The sequence below is a fragment of the Drosophila persimilis genome, unplaced genomic scaffold, assembly GCF_003286085.1.
Source record: "Drosophila persimilis strain 14011-0111.01,24,50 unplaced genomic scaffold, DperRS2 tig00000124-arrow-pilon, whole genome shotgun sequence".
Taxonomy (NCBI): Eukaryota; Metazoa; Arthropoda; class Insecta; order Diptera; family Drosophilidae; genus Drosophila; species Drosophila persimilis.
The window spans coordinates 9,615,502-9,641,441 of record NW_020825294.1 but is presented as its reverse complement, the minus strand read 5'-3'; the positions used below and the strand labels follow the sequence as shown (position 1 = coordinate 9,641,441).

Below are 25,940 nucleotides of genomic sequence, written 5' to 3'. Positions count from 1 at the left end.
ATTGGTACGCTGTACAAGTGTCCCCTAAGCGAAAGGGCACAAACGATTCGCTACGGGATACCTACAGATAGGAAACGGAGCTTATGGAAACCCAGAGATCTATATCTAAAACCTAGGAAAACTCCTGCCTTGCCTATGTCTTAGACTTGTGCCACTCACCGAGTCATAGAGCCTCTAAACACAACCGTGCAATGCCACATCTTCTTTGCCTCGTAGCTTTATAGTCGTTGCTTAAGGGCATTGTGGCTCTTACAGAGAAGGTGGGGTGGAGTAGAGCAGAGTAGAGCACACAAAACACAGCTGGTACTTGCGACCTGGTCATTCATTCCATTGTCTTTTGTCATCATTGTCTTTGACGAGTATGAGCACGATGATGTGTCAAGTGGTGTGGACTGCAATCATCCGTAAATATGCACAAAGTACGGCTAGGGCTACGAGTACAGGAGTATGTATATATTTGTTTTATACGAGTTATTTCTTACAACAACAAGGCGTTTTTACACAGAAGCTGTTGATGTAATGCATTGTTTTGTACTTGAAGTCGGTCTTTGTTTGCCTGGAGATACAGATACTCGCGCAGTGACATATTGTACAACATTTACATGGCATATATGTATGTATCTCTCTGGATATATACTCGTACAAGTATATGGATTGTAATGTGAGCAATAAACGCAGCCAGAGATTGACAGCGGCAGCGGCCACATCTCTTTATTGTGGTTTCTCCATGTGGGCAAGATCTTCGGTTTAAAGATCTCTGTAGGAAAAACCTGCATACAGATACAAATTATTACTAATATTCCAAGTGGAATAAGCTCTAGTGATTTCATGGACAGATTTCTATATCAATATTGCCCACATTTCCATTTGAATTAAGTATTTTCAAGCACTCTCAAATGTTTGAAATTAAATCGTGGCTAGGCTTTGTTTTTCAATAAAAAAAAAAATACCCCCAAATAAAAGATTCCCCGCTAAGATCCCTTAAGTTCTTTACTTAGAAATACTTAATCGAAATATATTCCCTAACTTAGTATTTCCCTCGAAAACACCTTTAAATACCCGACTAATCTGATCAAAAGCCACAAGGAACCTTCAATAATTGCACAAAAATTAAAAATAAATTTCGCCGACTTTTTCTTGGAATTTTCGCATACTAACCCTCTCGATAAGGCACCTCGTAATCATGCGAATTAAGAGCTCAAACAAAAGTTCCTATATGGTATATTGTATTTAGTGTGTGTTTCTCTGTGTATTTCGGGAAGGGAAGGTCATAAAATCTGTAGAAACAGCTGGTTTCGCGGCGGATGTTTGCCTGGAAATCAATGTTAAAAGTTGGGGAATTTCTGTGTATAAACGAACCGCATTTATCGGAGGAGCCCTTGGGTATATTTACCCATATACCAGAGCGAATATTTGCGCAGTTGTTGCACTTTGAAGTTTAAATTTAAATGTGGTAGCTTTTTTTGTATCTTTTTCCCAGTCTTAAAGTTCAATAACTTTGCGGAGAGGCTTCCGCCGAGGCATTAAAGTGCTGCCATTAGTCCAATAATTTGCTACCATCTCAAGCCCCTGTCTGGGGCTACCACTTCCACTTCCCCTACCGCTTTATCTTCATCTTTTTTTGGCTACTCTTTGGGGCATCAATCACGGATAGGCATGCCACTCGTAGAGCTGTCTTCATGTCTCTGGCCTTTTCGAACCGATCGCCCGACCTGACGTGTAATATATTCATTATCGTTCATTATTCAAGGTGTTTACATAGCGGTTCTTTCTGCTTTACCCACATATCATCCTCTCTATCTATCTCTATTTCTGTTTCTGTTTCTATTTCTCGAGTAATGCCTTTCGGGTCGTCTCATTATCTTTTGTTTTGCTTTTTGTACATTTTTCAAGTGCAAGTTTATGGGGCGGTGTAATAAATAGAAATTATTTGATAATGGAAGGTACTCTTGGACTCTGCCGATAGGTGAATGCGGTGGTAATGGCAGAGGCGATAAGAACGATGAGAACCCGGTCTGATGGGAGGGCAGCGCTATAGGATCCGCTATTTCCAAAGATCTCCTTGGAATGTCTCCCTGCCTTTCTGTAGAATATTTTAACCCTTTTTCCTCAGCTGGAAACCCTAAGCCAACTCCAATTTCCTTGCCTCTTCAGCATTTTTCTCTCATTACTGCAGCTGCCCTCAAAATGATATAACCATATTTTAATATTGTGCATAAAAAACGTTTACCATTCGAAAAAACTACAACAAAAGTTTAAAAAAAGAGTAAATGACACAAAAGACTTTCAAAAAATGCAAAAGCAAATAAAAGTAAGATTACGAAATGCCCAAGCGACCTCTGGAAAGGCGCTGGAAAAACATACCTCTCGAATGAGGGGAAAAACTCGTCTAATTGCTGGGCGTTTAGGCCCCAGAGTAAAAGATAAACTTTTACCAACACCCGAGGGCCCGAGGGCCCGTGCCCGTGCCCGTACCCGAGCCCGTTCCTTCCTAATGGATGATGCGCGGAGACCCCAAAGCAGAAAAAGATCATTAATAAAAGGGGAGGCGGACCAAGCACAGGTCCATTCAAAAATAATGAATCTTTGGCTTCATTTGATTCGCGCTTTGACACAGTTTTTTCAGTGGGAGGGGAGGGAGACTCACTTGAGTGATTTCAATCAAACGGTGGACCCCGACCCCGGCCCGTCCCGTGCATTATCTTCAATTACTCAAACAACAACAGCAGAAAATATATTGCAGAATCTGGCAAATGATTGACACAAAACATGTTATGTCACAGGGGCGCAGGGGGCGCAGCGAGGAGGGGGCTGGGGGGCTAAGCGGTGGATATATGTCAAGAGAGGCGACTCCCAGTCTCTGAGATTAAGCATACGCCATGTGTGCGGTCTGAATGACTGACTTTTCAATGGAAGCGACTGTCGACAGTCGACTGTCGTATGGCGGCTGGAGGCTGCCTCGTGTCGCAATTAGAATTTATCGCATTTGGTGTCGCATTTGTGCTGTTGCCATGTTGGGGGATATCCACAGCAACAGCCCCCAAAGTGGATCCAGCTTACGTTACGTTTTTCTGGCTGCCTCAAGTCCGGTTCTCTCTCTCCCTCTCCCTCTCTGTAGATAGCCATTCAAGTTACGCCATAATCACACATGCTATACATGTGTTTAAGTGCACTCTTGAGCGTTACTTTTTCGTAATACCCGTAGTATATTTTTTGTATTCCCCTTTGCTTTATTTTTCATCATATTTTAATTGCTCCGCGGACAAATCACGAGTAAATAAATCATTGCTTTGGCACTTTTCAAGAGCACTTCTCCGTGAATATGATAAAAACACAAAAGCGGAATTGAAAAAACTTTTGGAAATATAATTGGTATACAGTTTTTGATAGAAATAAAGTCCCATATTCTTTCATATAATTTTCGTTGAATGAGAATCGATAGAGAAGTGTAGCACTCGAACGAAATGTTTGCAGATTTTGAGTTCCGGCTTTGAGTGAATGTTTCATTGTTAGAGGCACTTCTAACATCCACTTCTTAAATCCTTAAAAGTAAATTTTTCTGTAGTATTTGTTCTCCCATGCGCTTCAAAATGATTGTTTGAGGGGGGAAATTTTTTTTGAATAGTTTTTTTTTTGAAAGAAGCCGAAATATCACTTCCTTTTATTTTTTCTTCGCCCCTTAATAGTATTTCGATCAAATCTAATAGATTTTTCTGATATTTTCTGGATTTATTTCTGTTATAATTGCGGTATTTTTTCTGGTACTTCCTTGGTATCTATCATTTATTTTTTTATATATATTTTTATATATTTTTATATATTTTTATATATTTTTATATTTTTTTATATACATTTTTATATACATTTTTATATTTTTTTCTATATATATTTTATATATATATATTCTGGTATTATGGTATACGATGAAAAGCGCTTCCTAGTGCGACTTTTCCGTAAAATCCCAAGGACACACTGCCCCCAAGAACTGTAGGGCCTAGAATACACAGAAAATCCATTCACAAATCTTTACGATCTCCAATTGTTTCAATATTTATTTAACTTGTGCAACGAATAAATTTTGCATTCCCGTTCCCATTTCCATTTTCGCATTGAAAATGGCTTGATTGATTTTCAACAAAGGAGAAATTCCTCAATCTTTTATTTATTTTCAATTTTCGCTTGGAAAAGCGATGTACTGAAAAGCGGTCGAACATATAAATTTCCTTGTTGTCCGAAAAAGAGAGAATTTATTGCGCCTCTGGCGCTGCTGCTGCTGCTGCTGGCGTCCGTCAGAAGTAATAAATAATTAATATTCTTACTCAACAAGCAATTAAATGTTTTTGTGGCACAAACGCAGAAAACAAAGCCAAAAAGAGTCTAACGTAATTTGCTTGAATGCAAATACAATTTTAATATTTATTTCCACATCCAATCCCCCGACAACCCGATGGATTCTGATGAGTTTTGCCAAATACGTAAAGTAAAGGTTTATGCCAAATGCAAAAAGTGTTCGTTCAATGCAATAAAATCCCCCCTATAAAGAGGCAGCGAGTGAAGCGGAGATGAAAGATACGTATCGCTGGATGATATATACATATGTATCCATATATATTGTATATCGTATATTTCTCAACCCGCACGCGTGTATGCCAATGCGAGTCATTGAACGTCGGTGCAAATGACTTCATCATTGAAGTAACTGACAGATACGTATCTCCCCCTCTCTCTCGCTTAGTGTTTTTTGTACATATATCTACATAGATGTAGGAGTGTGTGTGAGTATCATATGGATAGATAAGTCTCCTTCGCCCTCCCTCCCGATGCTCGTTTGAATCAATGTAAGCTCTGAATGACGCTGTCTATTGAATGAAGTGAAATGAAATGAAATATTCGCTCGTTCTCATGACTCTCGAATGAGTATTCGCAAAACACATGTCACCGAGTGTCTGCATCAGCAATACCAGCAACAACTATTTTACGGGGTACTTTATGTGGCACTTGGCCAGGCCAACATCATCAGGTTGACTGAACTCTTTTACAGAGTGTGCAAAGGGAGTGGAGCTCCAGGACCTTAGGGATGTGCCCAGGCAGTGCTTTGAACCAGGAGTGGTGAACCCCCAGTCGGTCATCTTTTGTGGGAATTAGCTAGTTTTCTTTTTTTGCATGCTCTTCACTCAGACACTTGGAAAGGTTAAATACAGCACTAATATATGGCTGGGAAATATATCATTAAAATAAAAGGTGTCCTGAGTGGATAGTGCGTGTTTTAGCTGTTGGATATTCTTTCAGGAATCTTGGTTGAGGGAGTAAACGCACATCATATGTCCTCAAATCCCAAAACAGGTTTAAATGTTAGTTTTTAATTTGGAATTATTTTTTTTCGTTTTACTAATGTGGGGAAATGGACAAGCTTCGCTTGGTATTTAATGCTTGTGGTATTTTTTTGTATTTACATACATAGTATTTTTGCTAATTTTGTTGTTTGGTATTTGTCTAGTATTTACTAGAAATTTTCTGAAATTTCCTATATACACACATATGTTTAGGATTTCCTAGTATTAATCTAGTATTCTTCTAATATTCTTCTAGTATTCTTTTAGTATTCTGCTAGTATTCTTCTAGTAATCTTCTACTATTATTCTAGTATTATTGTACTATTACTCTGGTGTTCTTCTAGTATTCTTCTAGTATTTTTTAAGTATTTTTCTAGCAATCTTATTGTATTCTTATAGTATTATTCTAATAGTATTTTAGAATTAATCTAGTATTTTTCTGGTATTCTTCGAGTATTCTTCAAATATTCTTCTAATATTATGCTATTATTCTCCTAGTATTTATATAGTATTTTTCTAGTATTATTGTGGTATTCTTTTAGTATTCTTCTGGTATTTTTCTAGAATTCCTTTGGTATTCTTCTAGTATTCTTCTGGTTTTCTTCTAGTATTGTTCGAAAATTCTTTTAGTATTATTCTATTATTCTTCTAATAATCTTCTAGTATTCATCCAGTATTATTCTAGTACTTTTCTAGTATTCTTCTAGTCTTTAATGATATTTACCAATGTATCCTTATAGTCCTTGTCAGTAACTCAACTGTTTTCAATTACAATCCCAAATAAAGTTCCTTATAATGGCTTCCAAATCACTTTCACCCCTATCAACCATCAAATCCTGGCACCGTCACACGCCCATGATTTTCTGCACTCTAGTACTCACAATCTTTTTACACATCAGATGAAATGGTAGAAGAAAAAAAGAAAAACTACTGAGAAATGAACGCAGTGGCAGCAGAAGCAGTATTTGGTGTAAAAAATAGTTCGCGTGCTGATGCCACATTTCAATTTCGTTTTCATGCACAACCTTACACTTATTTTTCTTTCTTTATAATATTTTTTCACTACCACGCTTTTATTTTAATTATATTCTGTGTTTGGTCGGTGGTAGTCCCCCGAGAGGAGGAGGAGAGGGAGATGCAGAGGCGGGGGCAGGGGCAGGGGCGTTTGTTACTTTAGTGAACATGTAAAGGCTTTATTTATAATTGGCTTGCACTTTTGTGTTCAGTTTTTCAGTGCCTGTCTGAACAAGTTTTCCTTTTCACTGTTTCGTGGAAAATGAACTTTTAAATAATACATTGACTAATTGCATTTAATAAATATTGCAATCCCCTCTGTCCGCCTCGCCTCTAACGAGCGAGAGATCTCATTAGCCTGAAAGTATTTTTGTTTTTATTTTTGGTTAAAATTAATCCACTTCGTTTGTACGAAAATTAATATCCCTCTTTTCGGTTTTAATTATCGTATGATGCGTTAATTTTACTCATTCTCTTTGTCTCTTTCGCTTGTTTTCTACCATTAATTCTTGGTTTTATTTTTTGCACTTTGCGTGTGGAGGCATTTTTAATTTCCCTAGGCCCAGCCCCACTTTTTTCTTTTTTCTTTTTACTTTTTACGTAATTTACTTAATTTTCGTAGCCCCGAAAATGTTTATACGTCTAGACGAGGGCCTCCTCACTCCATCTCTCGCTCTCTTTATCTCTCTCTGTGGTATTGTTATGGTATTTATGCGGTCATTGTTTCTGTTCGGGGAATCTTCAAAAGGAGGCTCCTTAGATGGTGTGAGGTAATTAAATGCGAATGAGATTCTCTTCTCTGACCATTTGAGTGATAAATATTTAGGGGATGTGTGGCTGAGAGATGGGAAAAGTTTTGGGGAATTATATTTTGTTTTTGTTTTATGGTATTTACTGAAATTTATATTTTTCTGCTATTTACTAGTATCTTTTGTATTGTTAAAATATGAAATAGTATTTTTCAGGTATTTACTGGTAATAACTGTTATTTTCTTGCATTAACTAGTATTTTTCTGGTATTAAGTATTATTTTTTGCTATTTACTAGTATTTTCTGGTATTAACTAGTATTTTTCTTGTATTAAGGATTATTTTTCGGGTATTAACTATTATTTTAATGGATCAGAGTAGTATTTTCTGGCATAAGCTAGTATTTTTCTGGTATTAACTAGTATTTGTCTGGTATCAACTAGTATTTTTCTGGTATTAGCTGGTATTTTCTTGTATTAACTAGTATTAGCTGGTATTTTCTTGTATTAACTAGTATTTGCTTGTATTAACTAGTGTTTTATAATATTAACTAGAATTGTTATGGTATTAACTAGTTTTTATGATGTTAACTAGAATTTTTCTGTGCCTAAGTAGTATTTTTCTGGTATTAACTAATATTTTCTGTTACCAACTAGTATTTTTCTGGTACAACCCAGTATATTATTGTATTAACTAGTATTTTTCTGGTCTTAGCTAGTATTTTATATCAACTAGTACTTTTCTGGTACAACCCATATTTTATTGTATTGACTAGTATTTTTCTGGTATTAACTAGTATTTTCTGGTATTTACTAGCAGTTTCTTTTATTTACTTGTGTTTTTCTGATATTAACTAGTATTTTTCTATGTATTTTATGTATTTTTTGAACTAATCATCATAGTGTGGCTTTACTTCAAATGAAGTAAGTCATGAAATCTTTGTCAAAAATATTTGGCAATGAAAAGCGAATTCTTAATTTGTTTTAATTGAATTTCCGTTAGTATTTTTCAAGCTTTCAAAGGATAATCAGTCCTAGAAGAGCCGAAATGTCGTTCGGTGGCTGTGTTCTGGCAATGCAGGGCAATGAATGCGTGGCCATTGCCACAGACCATCGCCTGGGATGCGGCTCTAACCCGGGTCAGAGGATTGCCGGGGATTTCAAGAAGGTCTTCAAGGTGGGACCCCGCATGTTTTTGGGTCTGACCGGATTCCTCGCCGACGTCAATACAGTGTGGGATCGCCTGCAGTACCGACAAAATCTGTACGAAATCAAGGAGAGCTGTGAGATGACGCCCGAGGCATTTACCACCATGCTGTCGAATCTGCTCTACGAGCACCGCTTCGGGCCCTACCACGTGCAGGCCGTGGTGGCAGCACTCGATCCGCTTGCCCTGCGGCCGTACATTTGCAGCGTCGATCTCATCGGAGCGCCCACCAAAAAGGATTCCTTTGTGTTCTGCGGCAGCTGCGACAAACAGCTGTGTGGCATGTGCGAAACACTCTGGACGCCGAACCTAGACCCCGAGCAACTTTTTCTAACGATGTCGCAGACCCTGACACATGCCTTCGACAGGAATATCACATGTGGCTGGGGCGCCACAGTCTTTGTGCTGGACAAGGACAAGATCATGGAGCGTGTGATTGATGTGCGCAAGGATTAGATCAGGGGGTGGTGGAGACATTAAAAATATTTCAAATGATAAAGAAATACTTTTAATTGTATCTGCAAGGTACAGATTGGGGTTAAAGCGAAAACTGCTCCATCAGCTCCCAGCGAAACACGTGTTTTCTCCCTCCCCCAACTCCCCATTAATTTAGGAATTTAAACTCGAAACCTCAATTCCAATTTGCAAGAGACTCCCTCTTCATTCCATCAGCGCATACAAAAATTGCAACATTGCATAAAAAACACGACTTAAAAGACGATGAAGATCCAACGAAAGTAAGTAATCGTACGATACTATATTTTTTGCGATATTGGGTCAGCAAATATTTGCAATTACAATTGATTTTTTGGACAACAAAAAGGCACGGTGGCATGGCCCACAAAAAATTGACACAGAATTTCAAAATCTATGTGAAAATATTGGGCAAAAAGAAAATTAATATGATTGTAAAGAGACGAACGCGAGAGACAGACCGAAAGATGATTATTAGTGCAAAGCAAATTGCGGCTTTTTGTTGTGAAGCGAAACCAAAAGTGGAGAAATAGGGAGAAGGCAAGGAGAGGCGGAAGTGGGGAGGGAACTTGGACAACTTATTGGCCCAAAAATAGTCGAAATAAAGCGAGTGGTGTGTGAAACCGTTTACAATGTGGCAACACGACAGAGATCTCCGACAAGACTATGGCACGGTCTTAATTTCCATTAATTTATATCATTATTTTTATTATTTTTACAAGCAAAACTAAAGGCAAACCTTTTTGGCAGCCAGAAGAAAGTATAGCAATCACGAAATTCATGGCCTCTTCACTCACTTTCATTCATGAAATGAAGTTGTCTTCTTGTTGAATCTTACAACAAATTAATTGCCATTTTGTGGCACTGCCGCTGCCCCTGTCGCTGACAATTGTTTCAACTTTCTACAGATTTTCACTCGAACAAGAGAAATACTTTGGAGTTTTATGGTACTTTTGAAACTTGTTCTGTCGCTGAAAAGATTTCGCCCCAAAGGAAAATCGAAAACCGAAAAGAAAAAGAAGACAGAGATTAAAGCGTATCATTTTTACGATTAGTTCCTTAAACATCGCAGAGATGGGAATACCATCGGAAGAAGCAGAAGCTTTGGCGTTTAATTTTAGAAAACTGACATCATAATAAATTTCGGAACACAGACGACAGGCAGTGCTGTCTGTGCACACAGATATTCCAAAACAGAACGACAAAACTGTTCCAAAGTGGATTTATGATCGGGGAGCACAAATGTCTCTTGGTTAGGTTCGAAATTGGGAGCGGAACGAGGAGCCCCATAAGTGCTGAGTGGCTGAAGGATTTAGTTGATGTTTTCCCATAATTTTGCTTGCCGATGCTTGTTAATTAAAATCCAATCAGATCGGGTGGAATTTTCACAGTTCTTTCGGCTTCGGCACGGAAGTGGCATAAAATAAAAGCGCATTTCACTCCAAAGGAATGTTCTCAGATACTTCCTCGGTGGACAGATATATTCTATATTTATTTCTGGAATAGATGAGTAAGCGGGAAAAACCAGAGAGTGTTTGTGAAAAGAGGAAAGAGTGGGTTGAATGCATTAATGAAAGGCAAATTTGATGGGAAATTAAATATATATTTCTATGGAAATGGCATGCAATTCTTTGGAAAATATAATGGAAAGACATATTTTGGAATAATTTAATGTAATGTAATATTAAATTAATTTATAATCAAAAAGTCTTTTCAATAGATCCCAAGAAGAGTACAAGAAATGTATAGAAATTAGATTTAATTGAATCTCATAATTCCTTATATTTTAACCGCTCTACCATCCCAAATAATACCTATATTTTCATGAATAATCTTCATAAACATATTTTCAACAGCTCAATAAATATTTACAAATGTCTTTCACATCAACAAGGCACCAAATATTTGCTTGAACCCAAGAGTTTACTTAGCAAATATTTAAAATACAAATTCCAGCGATGAAACGCTAATCTGTGGATCATTCTAGATATATCCCATACCCAATTCTTACTTATTAATTATTTAATTAGAATAATCTTCGACCCAGACTGGTTTCGAGATGTATTTCCTTTACAGAACCTCACACGTAACCATGAAAACTGCCGCGACTCTGAGTTCAGACGGTAATTTGCATATAAAAACGTTTTCAATTTGCATTTTGAAGAGTTGTTAAACGAGTAATTGAGTAAATTGAGGTGTAAAGACATATTTAAGCGGTAAATGCAGGTATTTATTGAGATTTTCCATTGGATAAGCACTAGAGGATGATATAAGATGACGTATTCTTTGTTTTCGAAGAGGAAATTCAGGGAAATTGTAAGAGGAAATGCAATCCAAGCCAAAAGCATGTCTTTTCTCCCACAATTCTTTCCGGGAAATATGGTTTTCTCTTCCATTAAGACACGTTGTTTTGTCTAGCTTATAGAGAAGTTTCCCCATGTTCCATATAAACGCTGCTCCCCAAAATTCCTGCATGGTTTAAGGATTATCTCAATTTATGAACCATTTTCCATGTTTCCAGTTAATGTTCTATAAAGGAAGCCCCCCTCTATCACATTTTAGCTTCAATAAAATTCCAAAACATTTCCATCTTCACACCTTTTAATCTTCTCCCGAAAACCCACATTTCCACCCACTCGCTTCGCCCCAGTGCCCCCAATGGAGGCCATCAGGGAAATTTTGATGAAGCAGCTAATAAATTTAACTGCCTGTCAAAGTCAGGGTAAAAGTTTTGCGGGCACCACTTGGGGCCTGCCCCACTCCGTCGAATCATAACAAATTATAAACAAATAAAAGAACTGTGCCAAAATCCACACCTGAGAAAACGCTTTCCACCGCACCTACATTCGAGAAAGGGCATGAAATCTTAGGAAGTCGAAGCATTGAATGCTCTTGGGCGATTAATCTATGATGATTATGGTACGATATAGTGATCTGATTTGATTGGAATATAGCTAAAAGTATGAAGAAATATTTGAAATTACAAATATCTTTGGAAACAAAAGAGTTTTTCCTATAAATACCACTTTTAATGACGGTGTTTTCTATGAAACCTACATGATTTGGTCCTCGGATCTGAATGGTTTTAAAAATAAGCTTTATTACAAGTATTTAAATCATATAAATTCCTAAGTGAAGCATTAATTTATTTATTATAACCCAACAATTTCTACCTCAATCTTTCAGAATAAATACTAACTTCTCTGTCACCAAAATCCCCTAAAAATCGTCATACCCCTCCTTTATAAAAACATGAAAACAGGGAACTATTTGATGTGAAAAAAGTGCGTGGCGCACATTTATAAGGCGCCAAAAGCAAAAGCCCAAAAACAAAGACAAATATCTCTCTCTCCACCGACTTTTCCGCCGTCTCCTCCGTTTCCTCCTACATCTCCATCCAAACTCTGCTTTGCTGTGCTTCCGTTTTGGCATTAATTTGTGTAATTTTGTTGACATTTCTGTCGTTTCCGCCAAAGTGACTTTGGCTCCAGTTTCTCAGCTCCAGCTCCAGTTCCAGCGCCAGCGCCAGCTCCAGCCACAACACAACTTTGGCTGCGTCTCGGCGTGGCTCCGTCTCGATGTGAATATATTTGCACTTAGAGTTTGCCGCCAACTTGTTTGCCAGCCGTGCTGTTAGTTTTTGGTGGCAGTGCGAGTGCCACCGCTGCCTGATTAATTTGCTTTATCGGCTGTGCCTCTCGGCTGCTCCGCTCATAATGGAGCGCGTGTCCAAAAGACCAGAGAAAAAAACCACAATAAATACCAAAGCCATAGTCAAAGTCAACCATTTGGCAATTTATTTGAATTTGTTGCTGCTTTTGTTGCAAGAATTTTATGGGCTTGAGATTGGGAGCATGTGTGTGCTTCTGCGGACGGAGTCGAGGCTAGGGGATGTCCGAGCCGAGTGCTAAACAATGAATGTTAAACAAGATCTCAATGCTGGGAATGTTCAGGGCTGTGGCATCAATTCAGGGGTTTTATTGGTCCAAGAATTAGATGGAATGTTGGTTGGAGGAGTTCTTGATTTTTTCTTGATTAAATACCATAAAAATAGCGACGGAAACCTTTTCAAAAATGTTGGAACATTTTTTAAGCATTTTTAGAAGCGGAATGTTCATTATATTATCTCGGAATATGGCTTTTTAAAGCTACTAATTGGTATAATATTTGACAAAAGGCTAAACAGAACTCTCCAGCCATATCGGACAGCTTTTAAACGGGTTCCTTGGGCCCTAAAAGAGTCCTAAAACGGAACTCTGGATTTCTTCAATCTACCTTTTCGAAAGGTACCCTCTAAAATACCTCATCTAAGGGTCGTATTCGAGAGATTATTTCATCTGAGGGCTGTAAAAAATATTTAAACCTCTCATAGAACACTTTTATGGCACTTTCCCTCCACCTAAGCCCCTAGGTACCCCTACCCCCTGCACAATTAATCTGCAGCTAGTTTACACCCCTGCCCTCTGCACGGGAACGATAATTATTACTTAAGGGCGTCATCTAAAATGCAGAAGCTCTCGACTAACTTTATTATGATGAATGACCACTAAAGAGGGGGCGAAAGTTGTATCTGGGGGTGGGAGGTGGGTGTATATCCTGCAGATATTCCAAGTATTCTATTACTGGGGGTCCCTTCCCCGCGGCACCCACCCACCCACTCCTGGTGGAACTTCTGCAACTGCAACTGCCACTGCAAATAATTGCCGAGGAACGAGCGACGAGTCGAGTGCAAACAGTGTGCATAAATAAATAAATAAAAGCCCACTCTGCAGAAACAAAGTTTCGCTGGCTCTGGGGGCTGTTGGGGTTCTCTATTTTCTATTCATTCTAGGGACGGGGGCATTTGGGTGTTTTGGGGTTTTTGTCAGACTTTCCACACGAACAAACTCATCAGCAGAAATGCTTTCCGGCAGCTTTTCTCCTCCCCCTCCAAGCCCTAAGCCCCAAGTGCAGCCAGAAACCCCCCCCCCCCCCCCCCCCCCCCCTCGACTGGGAGCCCCACAACAAGTGGATGGAAACCGAAATGCGGAAGCGCTTTAATTTAGAAAAATACTCTCGTACTGTGTCGTTTTCAGTCGGTTCTGTTTTTTAGTTGGGTTTTATTTTAATTTTGTTTTTAGTTTTGTTGGTTAAAGAAAATAGAAAACTACACTGCCGCCGTTCCCACGACAAACAATTGAAATTGACAATTGACAATGCAACAGGAAAGGCACGCTATCCTCCTCCGCCTCCTCCTCCTCCACCGCCTTGAGGGGTCGAAACTGTTGATACCCTAAAATATACATCGTTTTACACAGAAAGAGGAGAGGATAGAGTCATGGTGCTACTTTAATCAAATTTTAATGAGTTTAATAGAAGGAAAAACATGAAATTACAGCTCATAGATTTTTGGTTGGAATATTTTTCAAAGCCAAAGAACTTTTTCTGTACAATATTCCCATAAGCGAAAGGACAATGAAAAATTAACTGCAATTTATATCGATTTAGCATGAAAAGTACAATCGTGTAAGAGAATTTCTCTTGAAATCTATGTTTTCTTAGTCGTGTGAATAGTTACAAAAAATAAAATGTATATTTTTGTATTAATTATTATTAATTATTAAGAACTCAGTTGTTGGTGATTTTCAATGCCCAAAAATAAATTAAAGCTAATCGAATAGCTACAAAAGGATACATTTGCATAGGATAAGGATAAATACATCCCCAAAATATACCAAAATACGTATATTCTGCCATTTCCAAGTTCCCAAACCCCTCTTTAAACTAATAATACCCCTTCCCTCTCCTAAAACTGGAACATTTGCATAGAATAAGGATAAATACATCCCCAAAATATACAAAAATTCGTATATTCTTCCATTTCTAAGTTCCCAAAGCCCCACTTTACACTCATATTACCCCTTCCCTCTCCCAAAACTGGAACATTTTCATGGGAAAATTATAAATACTGCTCCAAAATATACCAAAATTCGTATATTCTTCCATTTCCAAGATCCCAAACGTCTCTGAATACCCCTTCCCTCTCTCAAAACTGGAACGCAATTGCAGCTTGCGACAGTTGCGACAGCAGCAGAGAGCAGAGAGCTGAGAGCAGAGGAAACACAGTGGCGGGCATTGTGATGGCCAGACGATCCAGTGTGAAGGCTGTGCTCTTTATACCTCCCCCCTGCTCTGCGCTCCCGAAAAAAACCCCCGACTTAACCGAAAGACTGCATTTTGGGGCTACCACAGTTGGCTGCAGGCGGGGATTATGCCCCCCTGCAAATCATTCGCCACGCTATGCATTTTAAAAGGGGCACCACTCGAGGGGCATCGCGAGGCAACAAATCAACGACAAAAATGATTTAAGAATGTCGCTGTATTTCATCGGTTCACGTTATGCATACGAAAACACACAGTGGACGGTGGATGGTGGACGGAGGATGGGAAACCTTGGCCCTGACTTTTGGATCCACAAAAAAGAGGCTTTGTTTTCGATTTTTTGGGCTTTTTTTGGGAATTTCAAAAGCAATAGGGAATTTCTGAAACTAACTTTTTTGATAGTCATCAAAAGGTGAGAGAAAAAAGATTAAAATTAAGAAAGAGTTCAAGGTTACTGGAACTTATATGAAGGTTATTCTGCACTAAAAACTAACTAATTTCTAACAATTACAGGAGCTATAAATGGCTAATAAATGTGTTTCACACTTGAAAACAATTTAGTTTTAACATTATTTTGTTGTAAAACACTTGTGTTTTTAGTTCTATCATAAAGAGAAAATGTGTGTTAAAAGCGAATGGAAAGGTGTTTTAAAAGAGTTGAAAAACACCACAGAACCTATAAAAACTTAAGAAAATACAAAATTAGGTTTTCCATTTCAGTTTTCAATTTTTTAAAGGTTCCACGATTTAACACATTTTTCAAGCACCTTTTTTGCGATTTTTCTTTTAAAATTTATGTAAATTTTTTAATTTTATTTAAAATCCTAAAAATAGATGAGTCTGGCCATCCAGCAAACGAGTACAGGGATTTCCATACAACCAAAATTCCCTATAAAAAAAACCACAAAAAAACTGAACCTCATTCAATTGGGGGCTCATTAGTTGGGGGCGTTCGTGACTGATAGACAGTGGAGTCGCCGCCAGGCAGAAACGAAACGAAAGACGCGACACGCACCCAAAAAAAAAACAAAGTCTTTGCAAAAAAAAAAAATAAAGATCTTTGCACAAGCTCCAAGAGTGAGGGAAAGAGAGGGGGAGAGAGGGGGAGAAACATTTTTTGGTTGGTCTATTTTTTAAATGTTTTTTCTACGCGTTTCGAATGGGAAATGAACTCCAGGCAAAACGCGATGCGACCTGCATTTTCGTCCCCCACGAGTGAAGGCCCATTCCATTCCATTCCATGCCGTTCCATTCCGTTCCAGGGAATGAAGTCATTTTTTTGCGGCCTGGCCTTTAACCCTTTGCCTGGGACATGGCATGAAAATTAATAACAATTCATTTGGTCAAATTAACCGCAAAAGTTTCCCATTTGCTGTTTCCTGACATTCCTGACAGTCGATGCCACATCGCACGCTGAGTTTTCTTTTTTCATTGTAATCAAAGTCCAATTGCGTTTAAATTCCAGTCTGAGAAACTAAGTGGAGCCCTCCCCTGCCGCCTCCCCTCCCCAAAACGAGTTTTGGCTCGGGGACAGACGATTTGCCCGGCTCTGAAGGCAAGGCAGCGTGAAAAATGATTGAATTACAGCAGCCACAGGCCAGGCCACAGAGGCCTCGGGCCCAGAATCGAGAGTAGAGAGAAATACTAGACTGCAGAGAGGGCGAGAGATGGAGAGAGAGTGCGTGAGGGAGAGGGGTATGGCTCTAAGGCCGGACACAGGCCAAAGACAACGCCAAAACATCGCCAATGCGGAGCTTAAGATCCACAACTGGTTTGTGCCATGTTTTCTTCTCTTTTCACTTTATATCTATTTTAGTTTTTAATTTTGATTGCGAGACGCGTAAGAGAGTAGCTTTGGGAGGCTCGGAGGCCTGTAGGGTTCGGCCTTGAAGGTAGGTTCTGTATCCTACACAAAGTAAGGGATATCTTATAAGTAGGAATTAAATAAGGAGCGAAATTTGAAGAATTATAAGGGATATTGGTTTTTTACAGAGGGATATTCCCTTTTCTCTGAGATTTTGTGGAAGAAGTTCGGTTTTTCCTTGTCTTGGATGATAGACTTGATCTTTTAGAAGAATATAGCTTGCAATTTATAAATATTTACTCCCCTGAACATTTCTTTACGAATGAACTAAAAAACTTTGTATGTTCTCCCCAAAAAAGGAAATTTTCTCTCCAAAAATTATTTCTTTCTAAAAATTCGAATTCCTATAAATACTTACACACTCCACAATCAATTGAAGCCCAATGAAAACCCAATGACGCTTCACGAGTAAACCATGACGCAACAACAACAACAAAAACAATCGCTTTGGGGCGCAGCAGCTCCCATTGGGGGCATTTCCCCATGTTCGCGTAGGGTATTCTCGGACTCGCAATGTAATTCTCCCATCGTAAAGTAATATCCAATTAAACCAGGCAGCCAGCCCTATCATCAACAGTCCACTTGAAACATACCCGCAATCAGAAATCAGAGCTTAAGAACGAGCTCCTCGCCCCGCAGCAGGCAACAAAAAAAATAATAATAAAAATGTAAGCCCGACTTTTTCTGAACTTAATTAAAAGGCAGCAGCAGCAGCAGCAGTGGCAGTGGCTCTCGCTACTCCTCCAGCGAAATCCCCAAGAGCCGTAGAGGAAATCCCCGTCGCGGGTGCAGAGGCGACGACACAAATAGCATTGGAGAGTGGGGGGAGGGGGGCCACGGGGCGGCTGTTATTAAAGGGGAAACGGATCTGGCAGGAGGTGGGGGGACACAGCATCAAACGTCCTTGAGTCCACAGTCAAACATTCCAATACATCTATGGGCATATACGGGTGTGTGTGTGTGTACACACACACACACAGACGACAAAATTCCGCCGCTGCCTCATCTTTTGCTGCTGCACTTGTCACAGCCACGCCCCAAATCACTGTGCACTCGTGCCGCCCCTCTCTCTTCGTCAAGCGTTTCCCCCTTCAATCCGTCTCTCTCTCTCACTCTCTTCTCTCTTCGTCTCCGTTGCATCCATCAGACACTTGAAATGCACTTAAAAGGCAAAAGCAAAAGCAAAAGCAATGCAAAAAAAGGAAAAACCAGAAAGGAAGATGAAAATGTACGCTACCGAAGCAGAGGATACCCTCTAAGAGATGCCCTCTTGCTGCTCTCTCTTGAAGGCATACTCCCTACAGATGTACAGGGTACAAATGAAAACTTGAAACAAGCCTTGTGTGCACACACACACAATATAATATCAAGTGACAGCGGCAGCCACAAGAGCCGCCAAAAACCGCATGAGACACCTGTGTATCCCACTGTGCGCCGCCTTTGCCTCAAACCTCCTCCCCCGCAGTGCCCCGTAGTCCTCCGTAGCCCTCTGAGTCTGCAACAGATGCTGATTAACATTTTGGGCTGGTCTTTGTCTGCTTTAATGAGCGGCTCCCTGGTTTTTAAGCTAAAACACCTTTTGGCGGTTGTCGAAAATCCTTTTTTCTTATAGAGAACCTTCAAGGCATTCCCCCCGTAGTTTGTGTAAATTTACACATTGTTAATAAATGAATAAAATTCAATGTTAAATACAAATATTTATGTTTCATAAACAGGAAACATTTGCGCAAAACCAAAGCAAAACAAAATTAAGATTGAATGAATGAAGAAACGAATTGGGCAATTGAAACGGTATAACCTCCAAAAGAGAGGATGGCGATGGGGGCACAAAAGAACCGCTAAACAGTTGCCACAACAAAAGCGAAAGACAGCAAAACGGAGAGGCGGAAAAACAGTGGCAGCACTGAAGAGAGGGAAAACCGAAACGGAACTTGTTTTCCCAAAGAGAGAGAGCGAGAGAGCGAGAGAGAGGGAGAGAGAAGATCTCACCGAGAATTTCTCACACTTAAAACGGCAAAAATGTCGTAAGTGGAAAAGTGTACAATGCAAAGAGGTGGCATACGAGCGGAGAGGTGCAAAAGAGGGGGTGGGGGGCAGAGTGCACCCATGGTGAGAAAAGTCTTGTGCCATTGTCTGCGTCGTCTGTTGTCGTTGAATATTTAGTTGTCCCATTAACGGATACGCCAGAATCGACCTAGTGACGTCTTTGGCATGACAAAGGCAATGAAACCCAAGTAACAGTTGGCGCAGGCCCCAAACACCCAGCCGCCCCACACCAAAGCCCATGAACTCTAACCAGAAAATACACGAGCACTCGCACCAGAGGAGTGCTGCTAAGGAGGGGAGTCCCAGGGGAACAATGGGGCTGCCAATAAATCAGAAGCAGATATCAGAGGTGTCCACCCAGCGGTGGGTTTCCCCAGGAGCTGCGAGGAGAGCCAAAAGAAGCGGGAAGTCTACTAAGTACACTAAACTCCTAAAGGGGAAAGCCAGGAGCCACGAAGAGTGCTGTGAAGGAGGGGAATCCCCGAGAAGTTCTTAAAAGGCACTACCATTGGGTCCCCCCAAGAAGCAGATATCATGAGTGCCCTGACTCTTTATCTCTCGCCAACAAACCCAGAAAATGTACCACAAAGACGTTCTCAACAGTGATCTTCAAGCGAGGAAACCCTGCAGCTATCAGAACTACTTTGAAGGGAGGAAAACCATAGGAATTCTTACGAATACCCCACCAAAACTCACCTTAAGACAAAAGCTACTCGTATTTCTGTGCAAAGCTGATTAAAACTCAAGTTAACAATCAATTAGCAAACATTTACTTAGAGCCATGTACGTGTATGTCCATAAAATTCAACTAAAAATACGCGCATTTACGACTAAAAACTGATTAAAATTTACAGTCCACCGACCAAACCTATCACAATTCGTTCTTATCGATGTCTTTTTGCACTTGAGTTCACTTTTAGTCAGAGGGAGGACATTCTCTTCCACGAAAAGCTGGTTTTATAGGACCGTCGTGTGTACTTTCGAAAAAGATAAAGAAAATTGCAATTAATGAAAGAGCAGCGCGACTCCGAAGAACAAGAGAAATCAAACAATGGCTATAAAATAAACGAAAACGACTAGAAATTGTTGGTATGACAGGTTTCCAGACTGCTGATAAAGAAGGAGAGATAAGGAATGAACGTAGGGTACACCCCTCTCTCCCTCCCTCTCTGTTGCTAATATATAAGCGGGTAAATTGTTTAATTGTAAAACATATAAAAAACATTTTGAAGAGGAGAAAGAAAGGCAAAGGAAAGGCCCTCCTAATCTTTCCAGAGATAAGACCAAGAGCCTCCTCCTTTGCCGAGAAAACACACTCAAAAATTAATCCAACGAAAACCAAAACACAACAACAACTCGAAACGACCTTGGCTAATAAAAAACAATGCACAATCGGATTTTAAATTTGTTAAAATAACCAACCAACAATAAAGCGTCCGGCATGCAAATTTACTTTTGGCCGCTGTGCTCATTAAGACAAAAACAAAAAGAAGTTCAAACAAATTTTGTATGTTAAATAAACATAAACTTTAACTTGAACGTTAAATAGAGCATAGACACCATAGGGGGGCGGATACCATAGCGGATCCCCTACATTAGTGGTATATTTAGACGATCCAAAACTTCGTTGGATCATCCGGGCTATCAAACATCTTTTTAGAACTCCCATACCCCTTCAAGAGAGAGTATTACATTCCATATATGGATATAACAGAAACACTAAAACTTGTTTTTTTGGGGGCGAGTGCAAAAGCACCCGAAAACCCCAGAGACAATCAAACGGAATTCGAATTTCAAATCACATGCAAATTAGTTCAAGAAAAAAAGAAACAGCAACAGAAACGAGAAACAGAGCGTAAAACAGAGCCCGCAATAGAGGAAGGGCAGCCAAAGAGCACGCCGGATAATCAATAATTAGTGAATCAATCCAAAAAATACAACTTATGAATAGATCTCTCAGAGCCAAGAGTTTTCAAATTGTAAAGAATCGGAAATCAAATGAAATGAAAGTCAATTTGAGATATTTTTGCTATAAATAAATATTAGAAATCCAAAATGGGGCTATCTATCGATGCATTAAAACCCTTTTGAAGGGAGAAAACTATATGTTTTTTAAGGTTTTCCTCTTTAAAATTATAATATTTTTGGTGCCAAGAATGTAAGTAATCTTTTATCTATTATTATCAATCTATTAGTCATCTATTTTATAGGAAAATGTATTTAAAGGCGAGACCTATTCAAATAAAATCCTGACTCTTAAATACTCTCATGTAAGTTGTATTTTTATAGAGCCCTAATGAAGGCCCTAAGATCCAGAGACCTTAGATCTTTCGATATTCCCTTAGATATTTCCATTAAAAATTCTGTTAAGCTTCGAAGAACGTCGGCTTGCCAACCGTTTTCCTTATCCCCTTATAATTTTCTTATTACACAATAACAAAATAAATTTCCGCTCCATTTATATGTCACATAAGAATGATAAAAGCTTTCATAGTAAAGCATTACATGACTCACAAAATGATTTTTTATTTATAAGAAAGAAATACATTTCATGGAACTGAGGAAAAGGGAACTTCTCAATGAATAAGAACGGAAGTACATGAAAAGATCTTAATGGCACATTAATTACAAGTAAATAAGTTATTTTAAGAACTTAAATCGGAACATGGAAACTTCGGATGTACAGTTTATAAGAGGATCACCTTTTAGATGTTTGTACAAAATGGTCAAGGATAAGAAAATAACTCTTTAAAGATAAAATGCCTTTAGCATTATTTGAGCAAACTTAAACCTGAAAACATTAATTTAATTAACCTATTTTTAAAACATCTAAAATATATACGTAAAATAAACGAATTTATCTAATAGCAGCTATTAAACAGCAGAGCTGAAGGGCCTAGTAGCCAGTGCTCGAATAGGTTTTTTTTTAAATTAAATTAAATGAAATAAGCAACAAAATTCCCTAGATTTAAATCTATTTTCGCAGGATTTTGTAGAGAAATTCGAGATAGGAAACTATTTCGAGCATCTTAAAAAATCCATGGCCCAATATGGTTTCAAAGTTTATAAACCTTCAGGCAAGGAAAAGTAAAACATGATAAAAATGAAAGAAATACCCCCTAGCCCCTCTTTTATTTCTAAGAAAAAGTTCTTGAAGCCGCCCGAAAAAGCCCCACAAAGACCGCCTGATGAAATAACTGCCAACTAAAATAAAAATGATATAATAGTGGTGGTGGTGGTTCCCCCCCGCCTTTCTGGGCCGGAACCAGAGGCCCAAGCACGCGTCCCCCTTCCTCCGCCTTCGCCACCGCCTCGGCAACCACTGACCACCCGCGCATATCTCCCGTCCTTCCCAGCCCACAAGCGAAGCGTAACGGCGCCGAGAAGCGGAAGAAGCAGCCGAAGAAACAGAAGAAGAAAACAGAAGCCAGCCCCTCTGCCGCTCTGCCGCTCTCTCCCTCCCACTCTTCAGCCCACTCTCGGCGGATCTTCCTCTCTCCCTCTCCCACTCTTTGAAAGTAAATTTTTATCAACCGCAAAAGCCTAAAAATAAACTGAAATCAACACAAAAATGCAATGAAATACGAAAAAAACACGAAAGGAAATCAAAGTTCGCAGAGAACGAAGTTTTTTATACCCTGGAAGAGGGGAGGATATAAGGAAAAAGCTAACGATACCCTGGAAAGGCAATAATGTGTAATCTAGATATTTAGATTCCTCTCCACTTCAACTCCACTTTTCAATATATTCCCCGAATATTTATTTAATTATTTATTTCATTCTTCCTTCGCTATGGGCCAGTCCTTTCCCCTAAACCCACAACACCCTCTCTCTCTATCTCTCTCTCTCTCCCTCCAAAAAAAATACCAAAACCAAACCGAGAAAAAAGGCGGCAAGGAAATGTGCAAATATGCAAATTAGAGGCGAGTGTAGGACTTGGGAGAGTGGCGTGGCTGCGGCTGTGGCAGTGGCTCCCCGTCTTTCTGTCTGTCTTGTAGTGCAGTGTAAACGGTCTTAAAGTTCAGTGCCCCCCCTTTTTTTAGGGAATGATGTAAACTTTTGAAGGGGAGAGGATGGGGAATGGGGAGATTATCCAACGAAACGTAACAAAAAAACAATGGGGAAGGAGACGGCAGGGGAGGAGGAATGTTGACCCACAAACAAAAATAATTGATTTTACTGCGGATACCACAAGACCCCTACGGAAGGCCCCCCCCTGCTATCTTTTCTTGTTCGAAATTCTCTTTTTTTTTTTGTTTTTGGTTGTTTTTTTTTAATGTAATTTACATGTCAACCCCCGAAAGTTGTTCCACCTGTCCTGTGGGGCACACGAGGCATGTGGCACGCGTCAATTCCAGGAACCAAACGAGGCGTGTCGCCCACAGGTGAGTCGAGAGAGAGTGGAGTGGAGTGGTGTGGCACATGGGGGGGGGGGGGGACACATCGAGAAGAAAAACTCATTTGACGCGTGGCCGGCACACGATGGAAAAACTCAACTAATTTGCTGTTTAAACATCACAAAGTTGTTGTAGAAAATCAATAAGTTGTTGGTTCCTTTAGTTGTTTTGTAGTTGTTTGGGGTTTGGGGTGGTTTCGGAGTGGTTCATAGGAGCTTATGGATGGTTCGGTAGTGCCTTTGGGTGGGTTTCCTTGATGGTCAGGAAATGCCAAGTGACTTGTTTTTGCCTTTGAGGCACAGAGACGCAAAAGCAGAGAGGCAGAAAGCAGAAAGAAGGAAAAATGTAACATTTATACGGAAGTCGGAAACACTTTTTCCACATGCCACAAGCAAAAGATGATGTGTGTTCGGGGCGTACATAATGATGATGATAGCCGAACGATTAATGTAGGTCTTGGGCGATAATGAAAGAGTGCCCTACTCTGAGAAAGAGCAGCCCCTAAAGGGTTAGACTTAGAAATGAATGAATGGGGAAAAATATATTTAGAAAGAGGTGATAAAGAGGACAAGAGATTGGTTTAAAAAGAGATTAGGATCATTCTTTAGGGAAATCTTGAGATACGTAAAGACGGGGAATAAATTATTTTTAATACATTTCTTATACTTCTTAGTACAAGCTTTCTCTTAGGGAAAATAGCTCGAAAAATCTATCAAATCATTTCTATATAAAAACTACCTTTCATATTTGAATCTAAACATTTCCTCGATCTACATTTCTTTGAATTGAAACATTCCTTGCTTTCGAAATACATTTCGCTGTAGATTTGCATATTAATAAATAAATAAATATATATTTTTCTGCCAAACAATCGACAGAAAAGAAAGCCACTTGTGCAATTATCATAACAATCCACGCCCACGCACATGGCCCGCGTTCCGTACCGCACTTTATATTTATATTTTATATTTTTATTTCACTTTTTTGGGGTCCATCACAAATCAAGAAATACAAAAGTTTCACAAGAAAACTAAGCTTTTCTGCAACAACAAAAAAAAAGAGGAAGAAAGAAAGAAAGCAAATATCCAACAAGTATCTGTATCTGTATCTTTTCTTTATAGAGGAGACATGTTCCAGCTGTTCTTTTGTGTATTTCTGTGTCTGCTTCTCACTCTTTTGTATCTCGTTTGGGCTTTTGGCAAGTTTCTTTCAGCGAAGGCGCTTTGAACTTGAATTGCGCACAAATACAGATACAGATGCAGCTACACAGTGAGAGATACTCAGATACATTGGATACATTGCGGGCTCATAAAATGGGAATTGTTTGGGTGTTTGCTTTCCATCTTCTAACGCGACATTCAAATCGCCAAATGCCGTCCAACTGGTTCGGTGAGCTCTCCCTCCTCCTCCTCCTCCTCTCTCTCTCTCCCCGCCTCTCTTTCTCTCTGTGTGTGTGTGTGTATTTCCTATAGATCTTTCTTCTCTCGTTCCTTCTGGCCCTAACTAGCCCTGGGAATTGGGTTGGCTCTCCTCCGAGTACTTTGAACCCCCGCTCATTAGTCGAAAAAGTAAAGGCAAAGGAATTAATACTCGTACTGCAAGCTTTGTTCAATCAAAAGTATCTGTATCTGGTGTAATGGCAATTCTCGTTTGTCATTTGAGCATTTTAGAGCAAAATAATTAAGCAATTTAATTGCAAAAAATGAACGGAATCGGAATCGGATCCAAGGCTGAAACCATGTCCACAAATTGATATTTTCCGGCAAAAAGCGACAAAATTCTTGGGTAAGGTTTAGGCCTTAAGACCTATAGATATCATTAAAATTACTACGGCTACTGTTAGTGCCACTGTCCTTCTTCCTAGATGAAGGTCCAGCTCTTTAAACCAATTCTATCTCCAAAAATCATTCCCCTACCTCACACGCTTTATATTTCCAATCTAAACCACATTATATATCTAAATCCCAACCTAAATTTCTATTTAATATAATAAAATATACTTTAAACCCAAAAACTCTCTTCATATCTGTAGAATCTGTATCTGTATCTGGTAGTGGTGGCACCCAACCCACATATGCAATGTGAAAAATATGAATCTAATTGAATGCATCCTCATTAGAACCCGCGCACCATCATTACGAGCATCCCATCCTCTCCTCTCCTCCTCCACCACCAGACGGACTCCCATCCCCTCCCCTCCCCACCCTTCCCGAGCGAGCAATTTCAGGGTTGCCATCCCTCTGATTGGCGCTGATTTGCTTTGATTTGATTATGGCAAACATTTTTCGCACTTGACAACCGTTTTGGGTGCACGAAAATTGAAATGCTGATGCTCGTTGCCTCGTACTCGCCTCGCACTTCCATGGAATTGCTCGTTTCAGGCTTAGGGGCTCAGACAGGGCCCCAAGGCAAAAGGGCCCTGGCCGTGGCCGTGGCCGTGGAGCAGGCAAAGAACCCATCGAAGGGCTCTAGAGCAGATGAGGCATCCCACTGCTACTCTATTTTTAGCCAACTCTCTCGTCCGTTGAACATATTTTACAGGTTAAGCCAGGACTGAGTGCCTCATCGCATATGTGACGCGCGGATTCGCTTTGCGGATTTGGCAGGCATAACAAATTAGCCTCCGCATCTCGTAAGATCCATGGGTCCCCCGGGATGGGGGTTTGAATATAAATTTGGACGTTAACAGCGATACGAAAAGGTGGGGGAGTGCACA

General features: G+C 39.7%; 2 protein-coding genes across 7 annotated transcripts in view; one reads left to right on the top strand and one right to left on the bottom strand.

Annotated features, from left to right (window-relative positions):
* Positions 1-25,940, bottom strand: part of LOC6596594 (protein FAM102A) — a 56,263-nt gene that overhangs the window by 28,734 nt on the left and 1,589 nt on the right. The gene's annotated exons all lie outside the window — the stretch shown is intronic.
* On the top strand, positions 8,110-8,786 carry LOC6596593 (proteasome subunit beta type-3). The gene has a single exon (XM_002021672.2). It carries the CDS (start codon positions 8,144-8,146, stop codon positions 8,756-8,758), a length of 615 nt encoding a protein of 204 aa, XP_002021708.1. The 5' UTR covers positions 8,110-8,143; the 3' UTR covers positions 8,759-8,786.

What these genes read in the sequence shown, in the direction of transcription:
- LOC6596593 (XM_002021672.2), top strand. Translation starts at nt 8,144, where the DNA reads ATGTCGTTCGGTGGCTGTGTTCTGGCAATGCAGGGCAATGAATGCGTG.